Here is a 22,969-nt window from a genome sequence, read left to right as displayed (position 1 = left end):
TACAAAGAGGTTATTTTTTAAAGATGGCTGCTGTTGTCACTATTACCTAGATTTTTTCACCAATTTTTTAAATGGAAACACATTTTATGCGGATGTACATTTAAAAAGCTGTAGAGAAAAAAATTGTTTGATTACTAGTATTAAACATGTCTTTTTATTTACCGGAACCTACACCCTTAAGAAAAGTCTAAACAAATAAATAATTGATGAGAATCAATAACCTAATTGACTAATTAGTTAAAGAACTTAGAGACATGGGATTGGTGTGTGTGTGATGCATATATATATATATATATATATATATATATATATATATATATATATATATATATATATATATATATATATATATCATAATTAGTACTAGCTTTAACATTACAAGAATAAGAGAAACTATAATTTTTAATCACATTTGAAACGTCACCAGCTTAAGTCGAACAAAACAATACAATATTATATGTTCAGTACTTGGTGTCACATGACCAACATGTTCTCAAGACTCTCACGGGCACACGCGTTGGGTTTCCCTTGCTTGTTTCATTTTTTTAAAGGTACTGCTGGACATTTGAAAGACATCCACTGTGCGCATCAGAGTCAGTTCTTACTGGTGCTGGATGTCGTGGTTGGCCACCATGACTCCATGACTCTTACAGCTCTCATTGATATATTGGACGCAGATCTAGCAGTATAAAAACATTACAAAAGCCAGTCAAGATTCAGCTATGGTTAACAGGTGGACTGCTTCTTTTAGCCGGGTCCGGTAAAGACGGACTTGCTCGTTTAGACGGAGGGTCCGGTAATGATAGGTTTGATTGTTTAGCCGGGTCCGGTAAAGAAGGACTTGCTCGTTTAGCCGGATGGTCCGGTAATGATAGGTTTGCTTGTTTAGCCTTGTCCGGTAAAGAAGGACTTGCTCGTTTAGACGGAGGGTCTAAAGAGGGACACTCTCTAACAGAACTAGACGATGGCTTAGCTGAACCAATATCTTCAGGCTCGTAGTTGGCTTCAATATTCATGATATAGTCAATCATTTTGCTCCACGCCACTTCGGCTTCAAGGGTGAACCTCGGCCCTGCTTCTTTTTTGGCCAACCTTATGAATACCATCAACATTTCCTGGAGAGAAAAAGAAATCAGGACAATGATTGAAACCGCCTTATACCAATCCCAAACAAGGGTCTATGGCTGATGACCTGATGACTGACATCGTCTTCGTTTACTGGCAGTGTGCAGGCTACAGGTGCAACGTGTGGGTATAGAACTTACGGCTGGACCATTTAGTGGTGAAGTGGGGCTGTTCGTGGTTTAGAACCCCTCCACTCTCATGGACCCCCTACCCCCAAATGACAAGTTTTATTTTAAATTGCTGCTCGTCTTGTTAACAATGCTTTCAGTTTGAAATTATAAATGTTGCAAAACCACAATTTTACGTTTTTTTATGTCGTTATACAATTTTCCACAAACACGCACGTACACACACACGCACGCACTCCCCTACTCGCCATATATATATATATATATATATATATATATATATATATATATATATATATATATATATATATATATATATACATATATATATATATATATATATATATATATATATATATATATATATATATATATATATATGGCTACTCCCCATAATGTTGAGCGCTTCCCACCCAACCTAATTCTAACACCAACCTGGTCCTTGACTAGACAAGCAACAATTGTTGTTGTTTCCGTAAACTTCTACAGCTATAAAATTGTCTTGGGCTAGTCAGAAAACAACGTTGTTACCGTAAGCTTCTACAGTTAGAAAATTGTCTTGGGCTAGTCAGAAAACAACGTTTTGTCACTAACCTTCATCTGTGATGCAGTGACCCGTCTTGGAACGTGTCTCTGTCTTAAAGATGAAAACCGCTCCTGGTGGAAAAACGATAATCATTAATTGTACTACTGTAAGGGTATTGATTTTTAATTGTACTACTATAAGGGTATTGATTTTTAATTGTACTACTGTAAGGGTATTGATTTTTAATTGCACTACTATAAGGGTATTGATTTTTAATTGCACTACTGTAAGGGTATTTATATTTAATTGTAATATTGTAAGGGTATTAGTTTAAACTTATGGGAACTGTTGGTATGGCAATTGAACATGTTTGTTTATTTCGTCGTTTAAGGAGCATTTAATAAATTAAAACTGCCACCAATTTTAATACTATTTATAGCATTTTTTTCTGTTTACTTTTTTTGTACGCCACAGACATGACATTTATCTTTCTGGCATGTGAGGACATACAGGTGTACACTATATATATATATATATATATATATATATATATATATATATATATATATATATATATATATATATATATATATATATATATATATATATATATATATATATATATATACTAGCCGTCCCGGCCACAGGCCCTGCTCTGGCTTCTGTGAAAAACCTTTCTGTTAAAGACCATTACCTGTGTGTTTAGTAATCATCATAAACCCGGCATTGCACACCCAAACCAAAACCAAAACAACAAAACGCAAACATAACGCTAACACAATTACAAATACAAACGAAAACAAAAACCTAACAACTAACCCAACCACAACCACAAACACCAATACGAACACAAAGAAAAAAACAAACGAAAAAGCAAACGAAAACAAACCAAATCCAAAACCAACCACAAACCCAAAGAAAAAAACACAAACGAAAAAACAAACGAAAACAAACCAAATACAAACGCAAAACCAACCACAAACACAAATACAAACACAAACGCAAAGAAAATAAAACACAAACGAAAACGAAAAAAGAAAGAACAAAAACGAACCAAATCAAAACGCAACCACTAACGCAAACACAACCTAAACACAAAGAAAACACTAACGCGAACATAAACGCACAGTGCTCAGAGTCTAGCCCGGGGCGGAATCGCCTGTTTCAGCTTAATAAACGACTATAGTACCCCAACTTATTCATAGTCTTTTGCACTCACTTTAATGAACGTAGGCGCGAAACCGAGCACGGGAGGCCCGGGACCCCAAATGGCACCCTGTCTGGGCGCCAGAGGACGCACCATGACGTCACCGCCTGATTGAACTTAGTAAACGACTATAGTACATAACTTATTCATAGTCTTTTGAACTCACGCGAACGTATATACCATAGCGTACACCGGAAGGCCCGGGGCGCCAAATAGCACCCTGTCGGGGTGCCGGAGGACGCCCGGATTTGATTCACTTAAAGACTATAGTAACCTTTCTTACCCATAGTCTATCGCACTGTTAAAAACAAAACTATGCAGCATAGCGCTCACATGATAGCCCAGGGTGCCAAATCGAACCGTGCAAGGGCGCCGGCGGACGCGCCTGTTTCAATTTAGTGAACAAAAATGATAATACTCCAAGCTTATCCGTAAATGGAAAGAAATAAACATATAGGATTTGTAGGACCTGGCTTATTAAATGTTATTGATTTAAAAAAAAAAAAATTGAACAGTATGTTCAGTGTATAGAATAAATAAAAGGCAGTGTTAAAAATACCTAACGACATTGCACTTAATCAATCCCCGCTAATTATGTAATTATTTTTTTTTTCTTAACACCAAAAACAAAGTAATAAAATGTAAATTCTTTCTTCTTAAGAATTTTTTTTATTAAAGGGAAGTAACTGTGCAGTCAATACATTTCCGACACAATTTTAGAAATTTTATAAACGTCGATACACTTTTTAAAAATTTTATGTCGTGTTCATAATTGAAAATTATTCTTCTAAGTAAATAGAATGAAAATTGTTTTTAAAGACTTTCAATGGTAATTTTTTGACTCGTAAATTTAGACTATGAGCACGATAAAAAATCTAACACTTAAATCCATAGAACTGTCAACGACAAACTTTTTTGCCACACGTTACAGAACTGAGCTTTATATATTAGACTAGCCGTCCCGGCCAGGCCCTGCTCTGGCTTCTGTGAAAAACCTTTCTGTTAAAGACCATTACCTGTGTGTTTAGTAATCATCATAAACCCGGCATTGCCCACCCAAACCACAACCAACCAAAACAACAAAACGCAAACATAACGCTAACACAATTACAAATACAAACGAAAACAAAAACCTAACAACAAACCCAACCACAACCACAAACACCAATACAAACACAAAGAAAAAACAAACAAAAAAGCAAACGAAAACAAAAACCTAACAACAAACCCAACCACAAACACCAATACCAACAAAAAAAAAAACAACGAAAAAGCAAACGAAAACAAACCAAATCCGAACGCAAAACCAACCAAAAACACAAATACAAACCCAAACAAAAAAAACACAAACAAAAACGAAAAAAGAAAGAACAAAAACGAACCAAATTAAAACGCAACCACTAACGCAAACCCACCTAAACACAAAGAAAACACTAACGCGAACATAAAAGCCCGGGGCGGAATCACCTGTTTTAGCTTAATGAACGACTATAGTACCCCAACTTATTCACAGTCTTTTGCACTCACTTAAACGAACGCGCCTGTTTCAATTTAATAAACAATTTTAATACTCCAAGCTTATCCGTAAAATACCTACAACATTTGCACTTGATCAATCCCCGCTAATTATGTAATTATTTTTTTTCCCAACACCAAAACAAAGTAATTAAAAAGTAAATTATTTTCACGGAATGCTATGGTTTTATAAAGGGAAGTAATTGTGTTTTTCCTAATTTATCAAAGGGAAGTAAGTGCTATAGGACTAAATAAAGACATAATTAGAATTTTTGTAAAAGATGATATTTTTTTTAAAACTTGTGTTTAATAAACATGCCGACAATTATTACTTTAATTTGAAAAATGAAAATTATTTCCCAACACTTTCAATAGTAATTTTTTAGCTCATAAATTTAGACAAATGCGCACGATAATTTTCTAACTTTTAAATTCGTACAATTCCAACGATATACAAATGCATTACATACAGAACTGAGCTTTATATATTAGATATACTAGCCGTCCCGGCCAGGCCCTGCTCTGGCTTCTGTGAAAAACCTTTCTGTTAAAGACCATTACCTGTGTGTTTAGTAATCATCATAAACCCGGCATTGCACACCCAAACCAAAACCAAAACAACAAAACGCAAACATAACGCTAACACAATTACAAATACAAACGAAAACAAAAACCTAACAACTAACCCAACCACAACCACAAACACCAATACGAACACAAAGAAAAAAACAAACGAAAAAGCAAACGAAAACAAACCAAATCCAAAACCAACCACAAACCCAAAGAAAAAAACACAAACGAAAAAACAAACGAAAACAAACCAAATACAAACGCAAAACCAACCACAAACACAAATACAAACACAAACGCAAAGAAAATAAAACACAAACGAAAACGAAAAAAGAAAGAACAAAAACGAACCAAATCAAAACGCAACCACTAACGCAAACACAACCTAAACACAAAGAAAACACTAACGCGAACATAAACGCACAGTGCTCAGAGTCTAGCCCGGGGCGGAATCGCCTGTTTCAGCTTAATAAACGACTATAGTACCCCAACTTATTCATAGTCTTTTGCACTCACTTTAATGAACGTAGGCGCGAAACCGAACACGGGAGGCCCGGGACCCCAAATAGCACCCTGTCTGGGCGCCAGAGGACGCACCATGACGTCACCGCCTGATTGAACTTAGTAAACGACTATAGTACATAACTTATTCATAGTCTTTTGAACTCACGCGAACGTATATACCATAGCGTACACCGGAAGGCCCGGGGCGCCAAATAGCACCCTGTCGGGGTGCCGGAGGACGCCCGGATTTGATTCACTTAAAGACTATAGTAACCTTTCTTACCCATAGTCTATCGCACTGTTAAAAACAAAACTATGCAGCATAGCGCTCACATGATAGCCCAGGGTGCCAAATCGAACCGTGCAAGGGCGCCGGCGGACGCGCCTGTTTCAATTTAGTGAACAAAAATGATAATACTCCAAGCTTATCCGTAAATGGAAAGAAATAAACATATAGGATTTGTAGGACCTGGCTTATTAAATGTTATTGATTTAAAAAAAAATATTGAACAGTATGTTCAGTGTATAGAATAAATAAAAGGCAGTGTTAAAAATACCTAACGACATTGCACTTAATCAATCCCCGCTAATTATGTAATTATTTTTTTTTTCTTAACCCCCAAAACAAAGTAATAAAATGTAAATTCTTTCTTCTTAAGAATTTTTTTTTTATTAAAGGGAAGTAACTGTGCAGTCAATACATTTCCGACTCAATTTTAGAAATTTTATAAACGTCGATACACTTTTTAAAAATTTTATGTCGCGTTCATAATTGAAAATTATTCTTCTAAGTAAATAGAATGAAAATTGTTTTTAAAGACTTTCAATGGTAATTTTTTGACTCGTACATTTAGACTATGAGCACGATATTAAATCTAACACTTGAATCCATATAACTGTCAACGACAAACTTTTTCGCCACACGTTACAGAACTGAGCTTTATATATATATATATATATATATATATATATATATATATATATATATATATATATATATATATATATATATATATATATATATATATATATATAATATGTATATATATATATATAATATAAAGATGAAAACCAACCCTTAGCTGTGGCGGGTTGTCCAATATGCCAGCCAGTTCCTTGATCTCACCCATGACCAGTGCCCCGTGGTTGTGTGTGGCCGATAGAGTGCTGAGATCTTTAAAGGGGACATCCTTGAAGGCTTTAAACACACGTTGATACTCGGGGTAGGTTTTGAAAAAACTGAAATTAGATCAAGTTTATCGCTGAAGGCTTTAAACAGACGTTGATGTTCTGGGTAGGTTTTGAAAAAACTGAAATTAGATCAAGTTTATCGCTGAAGGCTTTAAACAGACGTTGATATTCGGGGTAGGTTTTGAAAAAACTGAAATTAGATCAAGTTTATCGCTGAAGGCTTTAAACAGACGTTGATGTTCTGGGTAGGTTTTGAAAAAACTGAAATTAGATCAAGTTTATCGCTGAAGGCTTTAAACAGACGTTGATATTCGGGGTAGGTTTTGAAAAAACTGAAATTAGATCAAGTTTATCGCTGAAGGCTTTAAACAGACGTTGATATTCGGGGTAGGTTTTGAAAAAACTGAAATTAGATCAAGTTTATCGCTGAAGGCTTTAAACAGACGTTGATGTTCTGGGTAGGTTTTGAAAAAACTGAAATTAGATCAAGTTTATCGCTGAAGGCTTTAAACACACGTTGATACTCGGGGTAGTTTAAAAAAAAACCCATATAAAATGTAACCATGTTTCAATGCAATCAGTGTAAACAATGGAGGAGGGGATTCACCGTCAGTACCTGAGGAATTAAATGGTCTAGTTGAGGAGTGTAAGCTAACAAGGCAACAAGTCAAAAACCACAGGAGGGGGCGGGGGAGGTCGTGAGCTTTAGGTTGAGACTAAAACGTGAGCATGTTATGCCCGAATATAAACAAAAGGGATCAGCTCCAGGATATCACTAAGTGGCATGCTAAGGTTTGGTGATGTCTCAGCTCATAGGTCAGTGTATCACACTCGAGAAGTCAACTGCTTAACGGTGCCAAAAACATTGTAACAAATATACTTACAACAGTAGAAAAGGCAGCGTCTTTTTTGTTCTACATTGATACAAATCTACTTACACCAACAGGAAAGGCAGTGCCTGTCGTTCTATATTGATACAAATCTACTTACACCAATAGGAAAGGCAGTGCCTGTCGTTCTATATTGATACAAATCTACTTACACCAATAGGAAAGGCAGTGCCTGTCGTTCTATATTGATACAAATCTACTTACACCAATAGGAAAGGCAGTGCCTGTCGTTCTATATTGATACAAATCTACTTACACCAATAGGAAAGGCAGTGCCTGTCGTTCTATATTGATACAAATCTACTTACACCAATAGGAAAGGCAGTGCCTGTCGTTCTATATTGATACAAATCTACTTACACCAACAGGAAAGGCAGTGCCTGTCGTTCTATATTGATACAAATCTACTTACACCAATAGGAAAGGCAGTGCCTGTTGTTCTATATTGATACAAATCTACTTACACCAACAGGAAAGGCAGTGCCTGTCGTTCTATATTGATACAAATCTACTTACACCAATAGGAAAGGCAGTGCCTGTTGTTCTATATTGATACAAATCTACTTACACCAATAGGAAAGGCAGTGCCTGTTGTTCTATATTGATACAAATCTACTTACACCAACAGGAAAAGCGGTGCCTGTCGTTCTATATTGATACAAATCTACTTACACCAATAGGAAAGGCAGTGCCTGTTGTTCTATATTGATACAAATCTACTTACACCAATAGGAAAGGCAGTGCCTGTCGTTCTACATTGATACAAATCTACTTACACCAACAGGAAAGGCAGTGCCTGTCGTTCTATATTGATACAAATCTACTTACACCAATAATAAAGGCAGTGCCTGTCGTTCTATATTGATACAAATCTACTTACACCAATAGGAAAGGCAGTGCCTGTTGTTCTATATTGATACAAATCTACTTACACCAACAGGAAAGGCAGTGCCTGTCGTTCTATATTGATACAAATCTACTTACACCAACAGGAAAGGCAGTGCCTGTCGTTCTATATTGATACAAGTCTACTTACACCAATAGGAAAGGCAGTGCCTGTTGTTCTATATTGATACAAATCTACTTACACCAATAGGAAAGGCAGTGCCTGTCGTTCTATATTGATACAAATCTACTTACACCAACAGGAAAGGCAGTGCCTGTCGTTCTATATTGATACAAATCTACTTACACCAATAGGAAAGGCAGTGCCTGTTGTTCTATATTGATACAAATCTACTTACACCAACAGGAAAAGCAGTGCCTGTCGTTCTATATTGATACAAATCTACTTACACCAATAGGAAAGGCAGTGCCTGTTGTTCTATATTGATACAAATCTACTTACACCAATAGGAAAGGCAGTGCCTGTCGTTCCATATTGATACAAATCTACTTACACCAACAGGAAAGGCAGTGCCTGTCGTTCTATATTGATACAAATCTACTTACACCAATAGGAAAGGCAGTGCCTGTCGTTCTATATTGATACAAATCTACTTACACCAATAGGAAAGGCAGTGCCTGTCGTTCTATATTGATACAAATCTACTTACACCAATAGGAAAGGCAGTGCCTGTCGTTCTATATTGATACAAATCTACTTACACCAACAGGAAAGGCAGTGCCTGTCGTTCTATATTGATACAAATCTACTTACACCAATAGGAAAGGCAGTGCCTGTTGTTCTATATTGATACAAATCTACTTACACCAATAGGAAAGGCAGTGCCTGTTGTTCTATATTGATACAAATCTACTTACACCAACAGGAAAAGCGGTGCCTGTCGTTCTATATTGATACAAATCTACTTACACCAATAGGAAAGGCAGTGCCTGTTGTTCTATATTGATACAAATCTACTTACACCAATAGGAAAGGCAGTGCCTGTCGTTCTACATTGATACAAATCTACTTACACCAACAGGAAAGGCAGTGCCTGTCGTTCTATATTGATACAAATCTACTTACACCAACAGGAAAGGCAGTGCCTGTCGTTCTATATTGATACAAATCTACTTACAGCAATAGGAAAGGCAGTGCCTGTTGTTCTATATTGATACAAATCTACTTACACCAATAGGAAAGGCAGTGCCTGTCGTTCTATATTGATACAAATCTACTTACACCAACAGGAAAGGCAGTGCCTGTCGTTCTATATTGATACAAATCTACTTACACCAATAGGAAAGGCAGTGCCTGTTGTTCTATATTGATACAAATCTACTTACACCAACAGGAAAAGCAGTGCCTGTCGTTCTATATTGATACAAATCTACTTACACCAATAGGAAAGGCAGTGCCTGTTGTTCTATATTGATACAAATCTACTTACACCAATAGGAAAGGCAGTGCCTGTCGTTCTATATTGATACAAATCTACTTACACCAACAGGAAAGGCAGTGCCTGTCGTTCTATATTGATACAAATCTACTTACACCAATAGGAAAGGCAGTGCCTGTCGTTCTATATTGATACAAATCTACTTACACCAATAGGAAAGGCAGTGCCTGTCGTTCTATATTGATACAAATCTACTTACACCAATAGGAAAGGCAGTGCCTGTTGTTCTATATTGATACAAATCTACTTACACCAACAGGAAAGGCAGTGCCTGTCGTTCTATATTGATACAAATCTACTTACACCAACAGGAAAGGCAGTGCCTGTCGTCCTATATTGATACAAATCTAATTACACCAATAGGAAAGGCAGTGCCTGTCGTTCTATATTGATACAAATCTACTTACACCAATAGGAAAGGCAGTGCCTGTCGTTCTATATTGATACAAATCTACTTACACCAGCAGGAAAGGCAGTGCCTGTCGTTCTATATTGATACAAATCTACTTACACCAATAGGAAAGGCAGTGCCTGTCGTTCTATATTGATACAAATCTACTTACACCAATAGGAAAGGCAGTGCCTGTCGTTCTATATTGATACAAATCTACTTACACCAATAGGAAAGGCAGTGCCTGTCGTTCTATATTGATACAAATCTACTTACACCAATAGGAAAGGCAGTGCCCGTCGTTCTATATTGATACAATGCCACTTACACCAATAGGAAAGGCAGTGCCTGTCGTTCTATATTGATACAAATCTACTTACACCAATAGGAAAGGCAGTGCCCGTCGTTCTATATTGATACAATGCCACTTACACCAATAGGAAAGGCAGTGTCTGTCGTTCTATATTGATACAAATCTACTTACACCAACAGAAAAGGCAGTGCCTGTCGTTCTATATTGATACAAATCTACTTACACCAATAGGAAAGGCAGTGTCTGTCGTTCTATATTGATACAAATCTACTTACACCAACAGAAAAGGCAGTGCCTGTCGTTCTATATTGATACAAATCTACTTACACCAATAGGAAAGGCAGTGCCTGTCGTTCTATATTGATACAAATCTACTTACACCAATAGGAAAGGCAGTGTCTGTCGTTCTATATTGATACAAATCTACTTACACCAACAGAAAAGGCAGTGCCTGTCGTTCTATATTGATACAAATCTACTTACACCAATAGGAAAGGCAGTGTCTGTCGTTCTATATTGATACAAATCTACTTACACCAACAGGAAAGGCAGTGCCTGTCGTTCTATATTGATACAAATCTACTTACACCAATAGGAAAGGCAGTGCCTGTCGTTCTATATTGATACAAATCTACTTACACCAATAGGAAAGGCAGTGTCTGTCGTTCTATATTGATACAAATCTACTTACACCAGCAGGAAAGGCAGTGCCTGTCGTTCTATATTGATACAAATCTACTTACACCAATAGGAAAGGCAGTGCCTGTCGTTCTATATTGATACAAATCTACTTACACCAATAGGAAAGGCAGTGTCTGTCGTTCTATATTGATACAAATCTACTTACACCAATAGGAAAGGCAGTGCCTGTCGTTCTATATTGATACAAATCTACTTACACCAATAGGAAAGGCAGTGCCTGTCGTTCTATATTGATACAAATCTACTTACACCAACAGGAAAGGCAGTGCCTGTTGTTCTATATTGATACAAATCTACTTACACCAACAGGAAAGGCAGTGCCTGTTGTTCTATATTGATACAAATCTACTTACACCAACAGGAAAGACAGTGCCTGTCGTTCTATATTGATACAAATCTACTTACACCAATAGGAAAGGCAGTGCCTGTCGTTCTATATTGATACAAATCTACTTACACCAATAGGAAAGGCAGTGCCTTTTTTGTTCTACATTGATACAAATCTACTTACACCAATAGGAAAGGGAGTGCCTGTCGATCTATATTGATACAAATCTACTTACACCAATAGGAAAGGCAGTGCCTGTCGTTCTATATTGATACAAATCTACTTACACCAATAGGAAAGGCAGTGCCTGTCGTTCTATATTGATACAAATCTACTTACACCAACAGGAAAAGCAGTGCCTGTCGTTCTATATTGATACAAATCTACTTACACCAATAGGAAAGGCAGTGTCTGTCGTTCTATATTGATACAAATCTACTTACACCAACAGGAAAATCTATATTGATACAAATCTACTTACACCAATAGGAAAGGCAGTGCCTGTCGTTCTATATTGATACAAATCTACTTACACCAATAGGAAAGGCAGTGTCTGTCGTTCTATATTGATACAAATCTACTTACACCAACAGGAAAATCTATATTGATACAAATCTACTTACACCAATAGGAAAGGCAGTGCCTGTCGTTCTATATTGATACAAATCTACTTACACCAATAGGAAAGGCAGTGCCTGTCGTTCTATATTGATACAAATCTACTTACACCAATAGGAAAGGCAGTGCCTGTCGTTCTATATTGATACAAATCTACTTACACCAATAGGAAAGGCAGTGCCTGTCGTTCTATATTGATACAAATCTACTTACACCAATAGGAAAGGCAGTGCCTGTCGTTCTATATTGATACAAATCTACTTACACCAACAGGAAAATCTATATTGATACAAATCTACTTACACCAATAGGAAAGGCAGTGCCTGTCGTTCTATATTGATACAAATCTACTTACACCAATAGGAAAGGCAGTGCCTGTCGTTCTATATTGATACAAATCTACTTACACCAACAGGAAAATCTATATTGATACAAATCTACTTACACCAATAGGAAAGGCAGTGCCTGTCGTTCTATATTGATACAAATCTACTTACACCAACAGGAAAGGCAGTGCCTGTCGTTCTATATTGAGCTCCTCAAACAGCATCTGACACGTCTGTTTTATAAGTGTGATGTCGTCAGGGCTGAGGTTTACATCCGGGTTATCGCCTGAGACATAAGTTAGCGAGGGCAGGCTTGGTGTCTTGAGCTGGTTTTTTTTCTTACCTACAACACATCGAGCCCACCAGTTGTAACTGAAGCGGTAGCTTTTGATATTAAGTACATGGAAGAAATCACTGGGGAACACAGGGCCTAAGTCACGAATATACTAGAAGGGAACACAGGAGTCACACATCCACTAGAGGGGAACACGTGAGTCACACATCCAAAAGAAGGGAACACAGGAGTCACACATCCACTAGAGGGGAACACGTGAGTCACACAACCAAAAGAAGGGAACACAGGAGTCACACAGTGGCGTCACTAGGTCGGGTGTAAACCGGTGCGATAACAGAGGGTGTCAACGCGAACCCTCTCCAAAAAAATTGTATTTTCAGTTAGGTGTTACACCTCCCCCCTCCCCCATACTACTTTGTTATTTTAACGGCATAAAACATTGCATTTTTTATAGTAAATTTTACAAAATGTTGTCGTGGTGTCACCCTAAATGGTGTCACCCGATGCGGATGCCCCCCCCCCCCTCCCCCCAACCCCAGCCTTGTGATGCCACTGCTCGTTGGAAAACCATGGACTAGACGTACACATCTTACGAATGAAAAGAAATAACGACTAGAAAAGTCAAACGGTCTCACACTTATCAAGGTTTATTTGAAAAAGATATTCAGTAGATCAACATATATAGGCTCTACAAACTTTACACTTGAACAAGCTATTTACTTGGAGTTGTAACACAACTACAACCTTTAACTAGAAGAGAGGTGACACGAGCGCTAATAGGAGAGAGGTGACACAGGAGGGCTAATAGGAGAGAGGTGACACGAGCGCTAATAGGAGAGAGGTGACACGAGCGCTAATAGGAGAGAGGTGACACAGGAGGGCTAATAGAAGAGAGGTGACACAGGAGCGCTAATAGGAGAGAGGTGACACAGGAGGGCTAATAGAAGAGAGGTGACACGAGCGCTAATAGAAGAGAGGTGACACAGGAGCGCTAATAGGAGAGAGGTGACACAGGAGCGCTAATAGGAGAGAGGTGACACAGGAGGGCTAATAGAAGAGAGGTGACACGAGCGCTAATAGAAGAGAGGTGACACACGAGCGCTAATAGAAGAGAGGTGACACGGGAGCGCTAATAGAAGAGAGGTGACACAGGAGCGCTAATAGAACATAGGTGACACGGGAGCGCTAATAGAAGAGAGGTGACACAGGAGCGCTAATAGAACATAGGTGACACGGGAGCGCTAATAGAACATAGGTGACACGAGCGCTAATAGAAGAGAGGTGACACGAGCGCTAATAGGAGAGAGGTGACACGAGCGCTAGTAGAAGAGAGGTGACACGAGCGCTAATAGGAGAGAGGTGACACAGGAGCGGTAATAGAAGAGAGGTGACACGAGCGCTAATAGGAGAGAGGTGACACAGGAGGGCTAATAGAAGAGAGGTGACACGGGAGCGCTAATAGAAGAGAGGTGACACAGGAGCGGTAATAGAAGAGAGGTGACACGGGAGCGCTAATAGAAGAGAGGTGACACAGGAGCGCTAATAGGAGAGAGGTGACACGAGCGCTAATAGGAGAGAGGTGACACAGGAGGGCTAATAGGAGAGAGGTGACACAGGAGGGCTAATAGAAGAGAGGTGACACGAGCGCTAATAGAAGAGAGGTGACACAGGAGCGCTAATAGGAGAGAGGTGACACAGGAGGGCTAATAGAAGAGAGGTGACACGAGCGCTAATAGAAGAGAGGTGACACAGGAGCGCTAATAGGAGAGAGGTGACACAGGAGCGCTAATAGGAGAGAGGTGACACAGGAGGGCTAATAGAAGAGAGGTGACACGAGCGCTAATAGAAGAGAGGTGACACATTAGGGCTAATAGAAGAGAGGTGACACAGGAGCGCTAATAGGAGAGAGGTGACACAGGAGCGCTAATAGAAGAGAGGTGACACAGGAGCGCTAATAGGAGAGAGGTGACACAGGAGCGCTAATAGGAGAGAGGTGACACAGGAGCGCTAATAGGAGAGAGGTGACACAGGAGGGCTAATAGGAGAGAGGTGACACGAGCGCTAATAGAAGAGAGGTGACACACGAGCGCTAATAGGAGAGAGGTGACACAGGAGCGCTAATAGAAGAGAGGTGACACATGAGCGCTAATAGAAGAGAGGTGACACATGAGCGCTAATAGAAGAGAGGTGACACATGAACGATAATAGAAGAGAGGTGACACAGGAGCGCGAATAGAAGAGAGGTGACACATGAGCGCTAGTAGAAGAGAGTTATATGGCATTTGTGACATGACAGTTCCGACGTGGGAGCCACATTAAGGTGACCCATAAGTGGTGAACCATAAGTGGTGACACAAAAAGGTGACTTACCTCCGCAACAAAAACAGGGCATGCCTAATGTCTGTCGCTAATAAGGCAGGTCCCATTAAACTCAGCGCCAACTCAGGTAAGCCTGGTGTAGAAATGTCGCCTCTGATGTAGAAATGTCGCCTCTAATTTAGAAATGTCGCCTCTGATGTAGAAATGTCGCCTCTAATTTAGAAATGTCGCCTCTGAGTTAGAAATGTCGCCTCTGATGTAGAAATGTCGCCTCTAATTTAGAAATGTCGCCTCTGATGTAGAAATGTCGCCTCTAATTTAGAAATGTCGCCTCTGATTTAGAAATGTCGTCTGTGATGTAGAAATGTCGTCTGTGATGTAGAAATGTCGTCTGTGCTGTATATGAAATGTCGTCAACTGGCGTAGAAATGTCGCCAGGTCCTCACCACAGCCTCTGATGTACGAATATCACACACACATGGCTCAAACTCCTGCAGTAAAAAAAAACAACCTTTTACCACTGGACAAGTTACTTTGTGTTACTGTGATGGACAAGTTACTTTGTGTTACTGTGAATGTTACTTTGTGATGCTACTTGAACAGGGGAAATAAAGGCTTCACAGATTGTTGCTCTATTTTGGCCAGTTTTGGTGCTTGTTAGTTCAAGTTTCCCTACTTAACCCTATACTAGCCCATGTCGCCACAGATTAGCCCCCCCCCCCCTCACGCTCGCCACCATCAAACCCCGTCTTTAGTCAGCGAAACATCAAATAATTATTTTATAAGCCCCTGTCACCTAAGGACCAACTACAGCTTCAACTACTCTATAACACTCTGATGCTTGAAACTAAAAAAAGCCCCCCCCCCCTCCCAAAATACATCACGTTTAATTCTGATTTTTAATAAACGTTCTTTATTAACACCGTTTTTCTATTTACATGTTTTTACACTTCTAATCACACAGCAAAGATATTTTATCAAGCGAGTCTATGCATGAACTAAATTGCTACGATATCTGGAAAAAAAAAACAACAACAACACACACAGGTAGATAGCTATTTTCGTCGGATTTTGCAACAAATTTTATATCAACTTTACGGTGTAAGAAGACCCGGCCCAAAATGAGCTCTGGTTAGTAGGTACAGCGTGCCGATGTTATCAATACATTATCATGGTTGATACATTACAATTATTGATACATTAACATCGTTGATATATTACAATTATTGATACATTATCATGGTTGATACATAACAATTATTGATATGTAATGCAGCAAAAAATATCTCCAATTTGAACCCTAGGGGAACCCCGCGACCAGGGCCCGACACCACAGAACTTACCTACAACCATGAAGGTGACTATCCAATTTTTCCTCCGTCAGTATTACTGTTAGCCGGGGTTAGGATTAGGGGTGGGGTAGGGTTTGGATTAACAAACTTTATGGTAGGGGGTCATCTATTTACGACGTCCACACGGAGGGGAGGGGGGGGGGGGGTCCGAAAAAAATCGACTTTTGCGGACGCGTGGGGACTGTTCTAAAATTTCAAATTTTTGTGGACGTCATAAATAGATGACCCCTTGTACTTCTAAAACAACAACACGAATACTTTCTATTGGGACTTTAATAGGCAGCCTGGCGATTAGAGTAGGGGTTAGAGGGGAGTAGGGCAAAGGTTAAGTTCGAGTAGAGGTGTCGTTACTAGCAAAGTTACATGTCGAACCTCGCGGTCTAAATGGAGGAGACTGGGCAAAGTGCTGATCACACTATATCTTCGTAAGCGGAAGTCACAGAAACAGGTGAACTCTACTTCCGCATACAAAGATATAGTGTATCAGCACTTTGCCCAGTCTCCTCCATTTGCCCAACGTGAGTTAGGTATTTATTAGAGCTGGGTGGGCTCAGTGACGTCCTACAAACTCTAGTCTGGAATCCGAACTCGAGAAGTTCGGGTTAGCAGTCGTCCGCTCTACCACCCGACCACGACGTCCCCGTTACTCATAAAACGAACGGTTAATCATGACATACAGCCTATATAATAAAATAGTGTCAAGTTGGAGCTGCGGTTAGGATACGAACTGAAAAGATATGTCGACGGGAGAAACAGGATGCTATAGATATAAATACTATACAATTTTAAACATTCTTTTACCGGAAATAGAATAACGGAAATCTTACACTTACGCTTAGGTTTGTGACTAGTATGTTATGTCAAGTTTATGTTTAAACTGAATGAGGTATCGTTATTGTTGCTGTCAATTCAATAGATCGAGTTATTTTTATGTCATACGCTAAACAGGAAATCATTGAAACATGAACAATGTCCATGTATAAAATATCAAGCTGTTTATGTTACTGAAACAACCAGACACGATATGTTATAATAAAAATTTAGCAAACCTTTTCTATGCTACTGCTGAAAAAGACAATGAATAATTTACTTGAAGATAAGTAGAATATTCTTGTCTACAAGTTTAATCCTGGCAACACATTCAACACATTTTTCATCAACACTCACGGACTGTTCAAAATTTGAGAAGGAAATGAAGAAACGAAAAACGTGTCTTCTTATTACATTGAGTAGCCCTGCCCCCTTCCGCTCACACAAAAAATACTGCTCTCAATGACGTCATGAAATCTGCTATCAATGGAAGGTGTAAAGTAGACGTAAAGTAGACCTGCTGGGCACAGCGGTCTCATCTTTTGGTCAGCGATAACACCTAATGGTCCCACGCCCGCACTTATTCGCTTCACAGAAGGAAAAACTGTTTGATAAAATCTGGGGGATTATTTTTTGGGGGGGGGGGGATTAGGGCGTACCGCTGTTATGTAATCTAGTCGAATGTTTTCCAGATGAATTTAAAATAAAAACTATTGATAGGATGGCGTGCCGCTGTTAAATATTACGGTCAAATTTTTTCCAGCTGAATTGAATAAAAAAAGTTAAATGTAAGACGATAACTTTGTAAAGTTAACGCGGTCTAGTCTAATATCTTTACTTTGACTACATTATTTATTGGTTGGTTTTGGTAGCTAGTCTAAATATTCGTCATTTGTAGTTAGTCAAGCTATTTGCTTGGTAGTCTTGCTATTTGTTTAGTATTTTGTCAAGCTAGTTAACATTGGTAGATTGTCTATTTCTAGGCTTGTGCTGTATATTTTGGCGTATCAGCCCCATAAACCTCTACAATGACAAAATCACATATAAGAAATTACAACTTTTTTTAGAAATCTCACAATATAATAGCTGCAAATGTTATTTTCTATCCGTTTTGTAAATACCTATTTAATAATTGCCATAAGGTAACTACTATTGTACTTGGAAAACTTCTCTTGTTTAAGGCCCACAGATAATGAAATGGGACCGACAGACATGTGGATTAGCCTGCTACCTCGCTCGAAGACAAAATATAAAAAACGGAGTATATTTAAGGCAGAAAGATTAATTTACAACAAATCGATGATTTACATAGGGGCATTGAACAGGTTTAATTTTGTGGGTCCCAATTTACCTGTGTAACCCTCGCTCAGTGGGGATGCTTTTACCCACTGAGGTGTTGTGTCCTTGGCTGATTTACCTTCCAAAAATATGGGCTGATTTACCTTCCAAAAATATGGGCTGATTTACTTTCTAAAAATATGGGCTGATAAAAATATGGGCTGATTTACTTTCTAAAAATATGGGCTGATTTACCTCCAAAAATATGGGCTGATTTACCTCCAAAATTATAAGCTGATTTACCTCCAAAAATATGGGCTGATAAAAATATGGGCTGATTTACCTCCAAAAATATGGGCTGATTTACCTTCCAAAAATATGGGCTGATTAACCTCCAAAAATATGAGCTGATTTACCTTCAAAAATATGGGCTGATTTACCTTACAAAATATGAGCTGATTTACCTCCAAAAATATGGGCTGATTTACCTCCAAAAATATGGGTTGATTTACCTTCCAAAAATATGGGCTGATTTACCTCCAAAAATATGGGCTGATTTACCTTCCAAAAATATGGGCTGATTTACCTTCCAAAAATATGGGCTGATCAGGCAGAAGATAAATCAAGCGTCGGAGCAGGTCACGTGAGACGTCATCGTTCCCTGGAATAGGCGCACCTCGGTAAATAAACTGCCCCGTGTGACGGCAGGAGATAGACGAACCTAATTTACTGTACAACGTAATTCATGGGAAGATAACCTCGGCGGCAGGAGAAAACTCATGTGCGTCCTAATTTTTAGTGTAAGCTTTTCATTTTTACCTCCCCGTTGCCCCATTAATCTAGTATAGGTTATCTTCTCTTGTACACTTCATTTGTTAACATTACAGATGTAATTGCCCCTAAGTTTTACTCTGTACAGGCAAGTTACACCAAAAACAGATATACACATCAGACTGTTGTAATTTCAAAATAAAAAAGTTTTAAAGTTTGGCATCGCTAATAACTTTATTAAAAATCAAGTTAAAAAAATATACATGCATGATTAATTAACTAATTAAAATGTTTTAAAGATACTTAAAATGCAATTTAATCTTTCTTCTAATCTAGGTTAAAGTTAGAAAAATGGTAATTAGGTTAAAGTTAGAAAAATGGTGAAAATTAGCCCAATATTTGACCCATCGACTCTGACACACAGTTTCAACTAGAACAAAACAAACATTTATTTTAGCACAACTCCCTAATCTTGTTAATCTCATTTTTAAACCAATGGTCCATGACTTAAGTGGCCAAAGTAAAATCTTGCAATGCTTTACAGTAAATCATACACTAGTCCGTAATTTAGACAGGTTCTAACATGAAAATATTGTTAAGTAAATATTTTTGATTGAGTTTCGTATTTTCTGCCGAGTCATCTTTTTCCGAGTAGTCACTTCGTTGTTTTTTTTTTTAAATACATGGGCTCACCCAAAAGCTTATTTTCTTTTCGAAGTATTTAATCTTATGTTGTTGGAGTATTTAATCTTATGTTGTTGGAGTATTTAATCTTATGTTGTGAGACCAGCCTAAATAAATCTTTCTCTTTATCCGCTTAGAAGAACTAATCTCCGGGGGAGGTGTGCCCGTCCCACCCTTCACATCTACAAGTTCATGCTGGTAAGTTATCTCGGTGGATAAGGGTTTTCTCGATAGCTGGGCTGGGGACAGTCTGTAGGCAGAGCCAGACAAAAATTGTGGCAATAGCTGGGGCCAGTTTGTAAGTAGAGCCAGGCACCATTCAGACAATAGATGGGGCCAGCCAATAAGCAGAGCCAGACAAAAATTGTGGCAATAGCAGGGCTGGGGCAGCCTGAAGCAGAGGTAGACAAAAATTGTGGCAATAACTGGGCTGGGGCCAGTTTGTAAAATTGTTGCAATAGCTGGGGCCAGTCTGTAAGCATAGCCATACAACTATTGTGGCAATAGCTGGGGCCAGTCTGTAAGCAGAGCCATACAACAATTGTGGCAATAGCTGGGCCAGTCTGTAAGCAGAGCCATACAACAATTGTGGCAATAGCTGGGGCCAGTCTGTAAGCAGAGCCATACAACAATTGTGGCAATAGCTGGGGCCAGTCTGTAAGCAGAGCCATACAACAATTGTGGCAATAGCTGGGGCCAGTCTGTAAGCAGAGCCATACAACTATTGTGGCAATAGCTGGGGCCAGTCTGTAAGCAGAGCCATACAACAATTGTGGCAATAGCTGGGGCCAGTCTGTCAGCAGAGCCATACAACAATTGTGGCAATAGCTGGGGCCAGTCTGTCAGCAGAGCCAGACAACAATTGTGGCAATAGCTGGGGCCAGTCTGTAAGCAGAGCCAGACAAAAGTTATGGCAATAGCAGGGCTGGGGTCAGGCTGTAGGCAAAATTTGGCGTACAAAATGCATAATTGTACAGACAAGGGTGATTAGGTAATGGTTTCGGTAACCGTGTGCGGCGTGTGTGGTAGACGTTAGTTAGATCAACGTGATGGAGGTTACATTGTGTTTAATGGGGTGGAGGTTGTATTGTGTTTAATGGGGTGGAGGTTGCATTGTGTTTAATGGGGCGGAGGTTGTATTGTGTTTAATGGGGTGGAGGTTGTATTGTGTTTAAGGGGGTGGAGGTTGTATTGTGTTTAATGGGGTGGAGGTTGTATTGTGTTTAATGGGGTGGAGGTTGTATTGTGTTTAATGGGGTGGAGGTTGTATTGTGTTTAATGGGGTGGAGGTTGTATTGTGTTTAATGGGGTGGAGGTTGTATTGTGTTTAATGGGGTGGAGGTTGCATTGTGTTTAATGGGGTGGAGGTTGTATTGTGTTTAATGGGGTGGGTGATGCATTGTGTTTAATGGGGTGGAGGTTGTATTGTGTTTACTGGGCTGGAAGCTTAGGTTTATTTCATGAGGTGGGTGGTGTTTTATGTTTGATGGCATGGATATTTTATTTTGTTTAATTTGGTGGATGTTGTAATTTCTTTAATAAGGTGAATTTTTTAATAAGGTGAATTAAGGTGAATGTTGTAATTTATTTAATAAGCTGGATGTTGACGTTTGTTTAATGGGTCGGATGTTGACGTTTGTTTAATGGGGTGGATGTTGACGTTTGTTTAATGGGTCGATGTTGACGTTTGTTTAATGGGGTGGATGTTAAACTTCGAATGTCGCTGATTTTAGCCAAGTGAAAAGTGAAACCCTGCATGTGATAGCGCGGGTGTTATCTTGTTTCCACGGCCGTGGTTGGCCCGGGGGGTGAGGAGTTAATCTGCTGGCTGTCTGGTCTACACAAGACACGCTGACACCCTGGGGATCTCACGTGATCTCTTAATGATTTGATGTCAGTGCAGAAGTAAGAGAATGTCCTGCCAACCCAAAGGCGTAGCGAGGGGGGGGGACAAAATGGATTGGAAAAACAAATTGAAAGTTTGAGGGGGGTGCAAATCAAAAGTTTGAGGGGGGGGGGGTGCAAATCGAAAGTTTGTCCCAGGGACAGGTCGCTACGCCTCTGTGCCAACCTCCCAGTCCCTACCCCATCTGACATGGGCTTTTATTGTTGTAGATAGTATTTTAATTATTTCGTGTCTTTGTCACCTTCTTGTAAACAGCTTATTTATTCTATAAAATACAAATTGGAGAGGCCATTCGTACAAATATAGCTCAAGATCAAATCGATAAACTAATTTCTTGAATCCCTAAGTCTATCACATCTAGTTCTGTTATTCAGCTTACTAATGTTCAGTTTGCGGAGAACACAGACACGACAATTTGATCGCTACACATAGGTTTAAAGAAACAAAACTCATAAGCCGCCATAGTAAACCAAATAGCTTCTTTTATTATTTAGATGTTTATTTTGCTTTCTAAAATAAAAACGTATTATACAAAATAAATTTGTTGTTTTAATTGACATAGCCACATATTTACAAATAGGTCTACTAATAATCTTCTGCATTTCATGTATGTATTAAATCCATAAAACATTTTTGGAAAAATAATAACATACATTTTTACCCTCGTAATTTAGGTAAAAAATGATAATAGAAAAATAGCGTTCAGTTGAATATTTATATCTTTAAAATGTATCACTTAATCTTTATGTTATACACTTTTTAAAAATTAAGACTAACACAGAGTTATAGCATTTCTCATTGTGAAAATTATCAAGTTTTTAAAATCGCAATGACATTGAAATATAAATTGTTTACTATATAATAATATGTACAAT

General features: G+C 38.7%; 1 protein-coding gene across 2 annotated transcripts; it reads right to left on the bottom strand.

The window, feature by feature from the left end:
• Positions 1 to 273: 273 nt before the first annotated feature.
• On the bottom strand, positions 274 to 17,898 carry LOC131944684 (uncharacterized). 2 transcript variants are annotated; one of them, XM_059305471.1, is made up of 6 exons: positions 17,695 to 17,898; positions 15,345 to 15,784; positions 12,851 to 13,022; positions 6,652 to 6,814; positions 1,848 to 1,910; positions 274 to 1,115 (listed from the first exon to the last, which is right to left on the bottom strand). In XM_059305471.1, the coding sequence occupies exons 2-6, from the start codon at positions 15,364 to 15,366 to the stop codon at positions 717 to 719; spliced, it is 819 nt and encodes a 272-aa protein (XP_059161454.1). In that variant the 5' UTR covers positions 15,367 to 15,784; positions 17,695 to 17,898; the 3' UTR covers positions 274 to 716. The 2 variants fall into 2 exon arrangements, with proteins under 2 accessions (XP_059161454.1, XP_059161455.1); XM_059305472.1 differs by having other exon boundaries at positions 17,736 to 17,898.
• Between the last annotated feature and the right edge of the window lie 5,071 nt (positions 17,899 to 22,969).

The sequence above is a fragment of the Physella acuta genome, unplaced genomic scaffold (assembly GCF_028476545.2).
Source record: "Physella acuta isolate Inbredline_101_S28 unplaced genomic scaffold, ASM2847654v3 ptg000502l, whole genome shotgun sequence".
Classification (NCBI taxonomy): Eukaryota; Metazoa; Mollusca; class Gastropoda; family Physidae; genus Physella; species Physella acuta.
The sequence above is the reverse complement of the archived record's forward strand: the minus strand, read 5'-3'. Positions and strand labels throughout refer to the sequence as shown.

Excerpts from the sequence above, each read along its gene's own strand:
- LOC131944684 (XM_059305471.1), bottom strand. The coding sequence starts at position 15,366 with ATGCCCTGTTTTTGTTGCGGAG. Across the intron at positions 13,023-15,344 it reads GCCCTGTTTTTGTTGCGGAG|GTAAGAAAAAAAACCAGCTC; the intron begins GTAAGTCACCTT and ends GATGTGTTGTAG. Across the intron at positions 6,815-12,850 it reads GCACTGCCTTTCCTGTTGGT|TTTTTTCAAAACCTACCCCG; the intron begins GTAAGTAGATTT and ends ATCTAATTTCAG.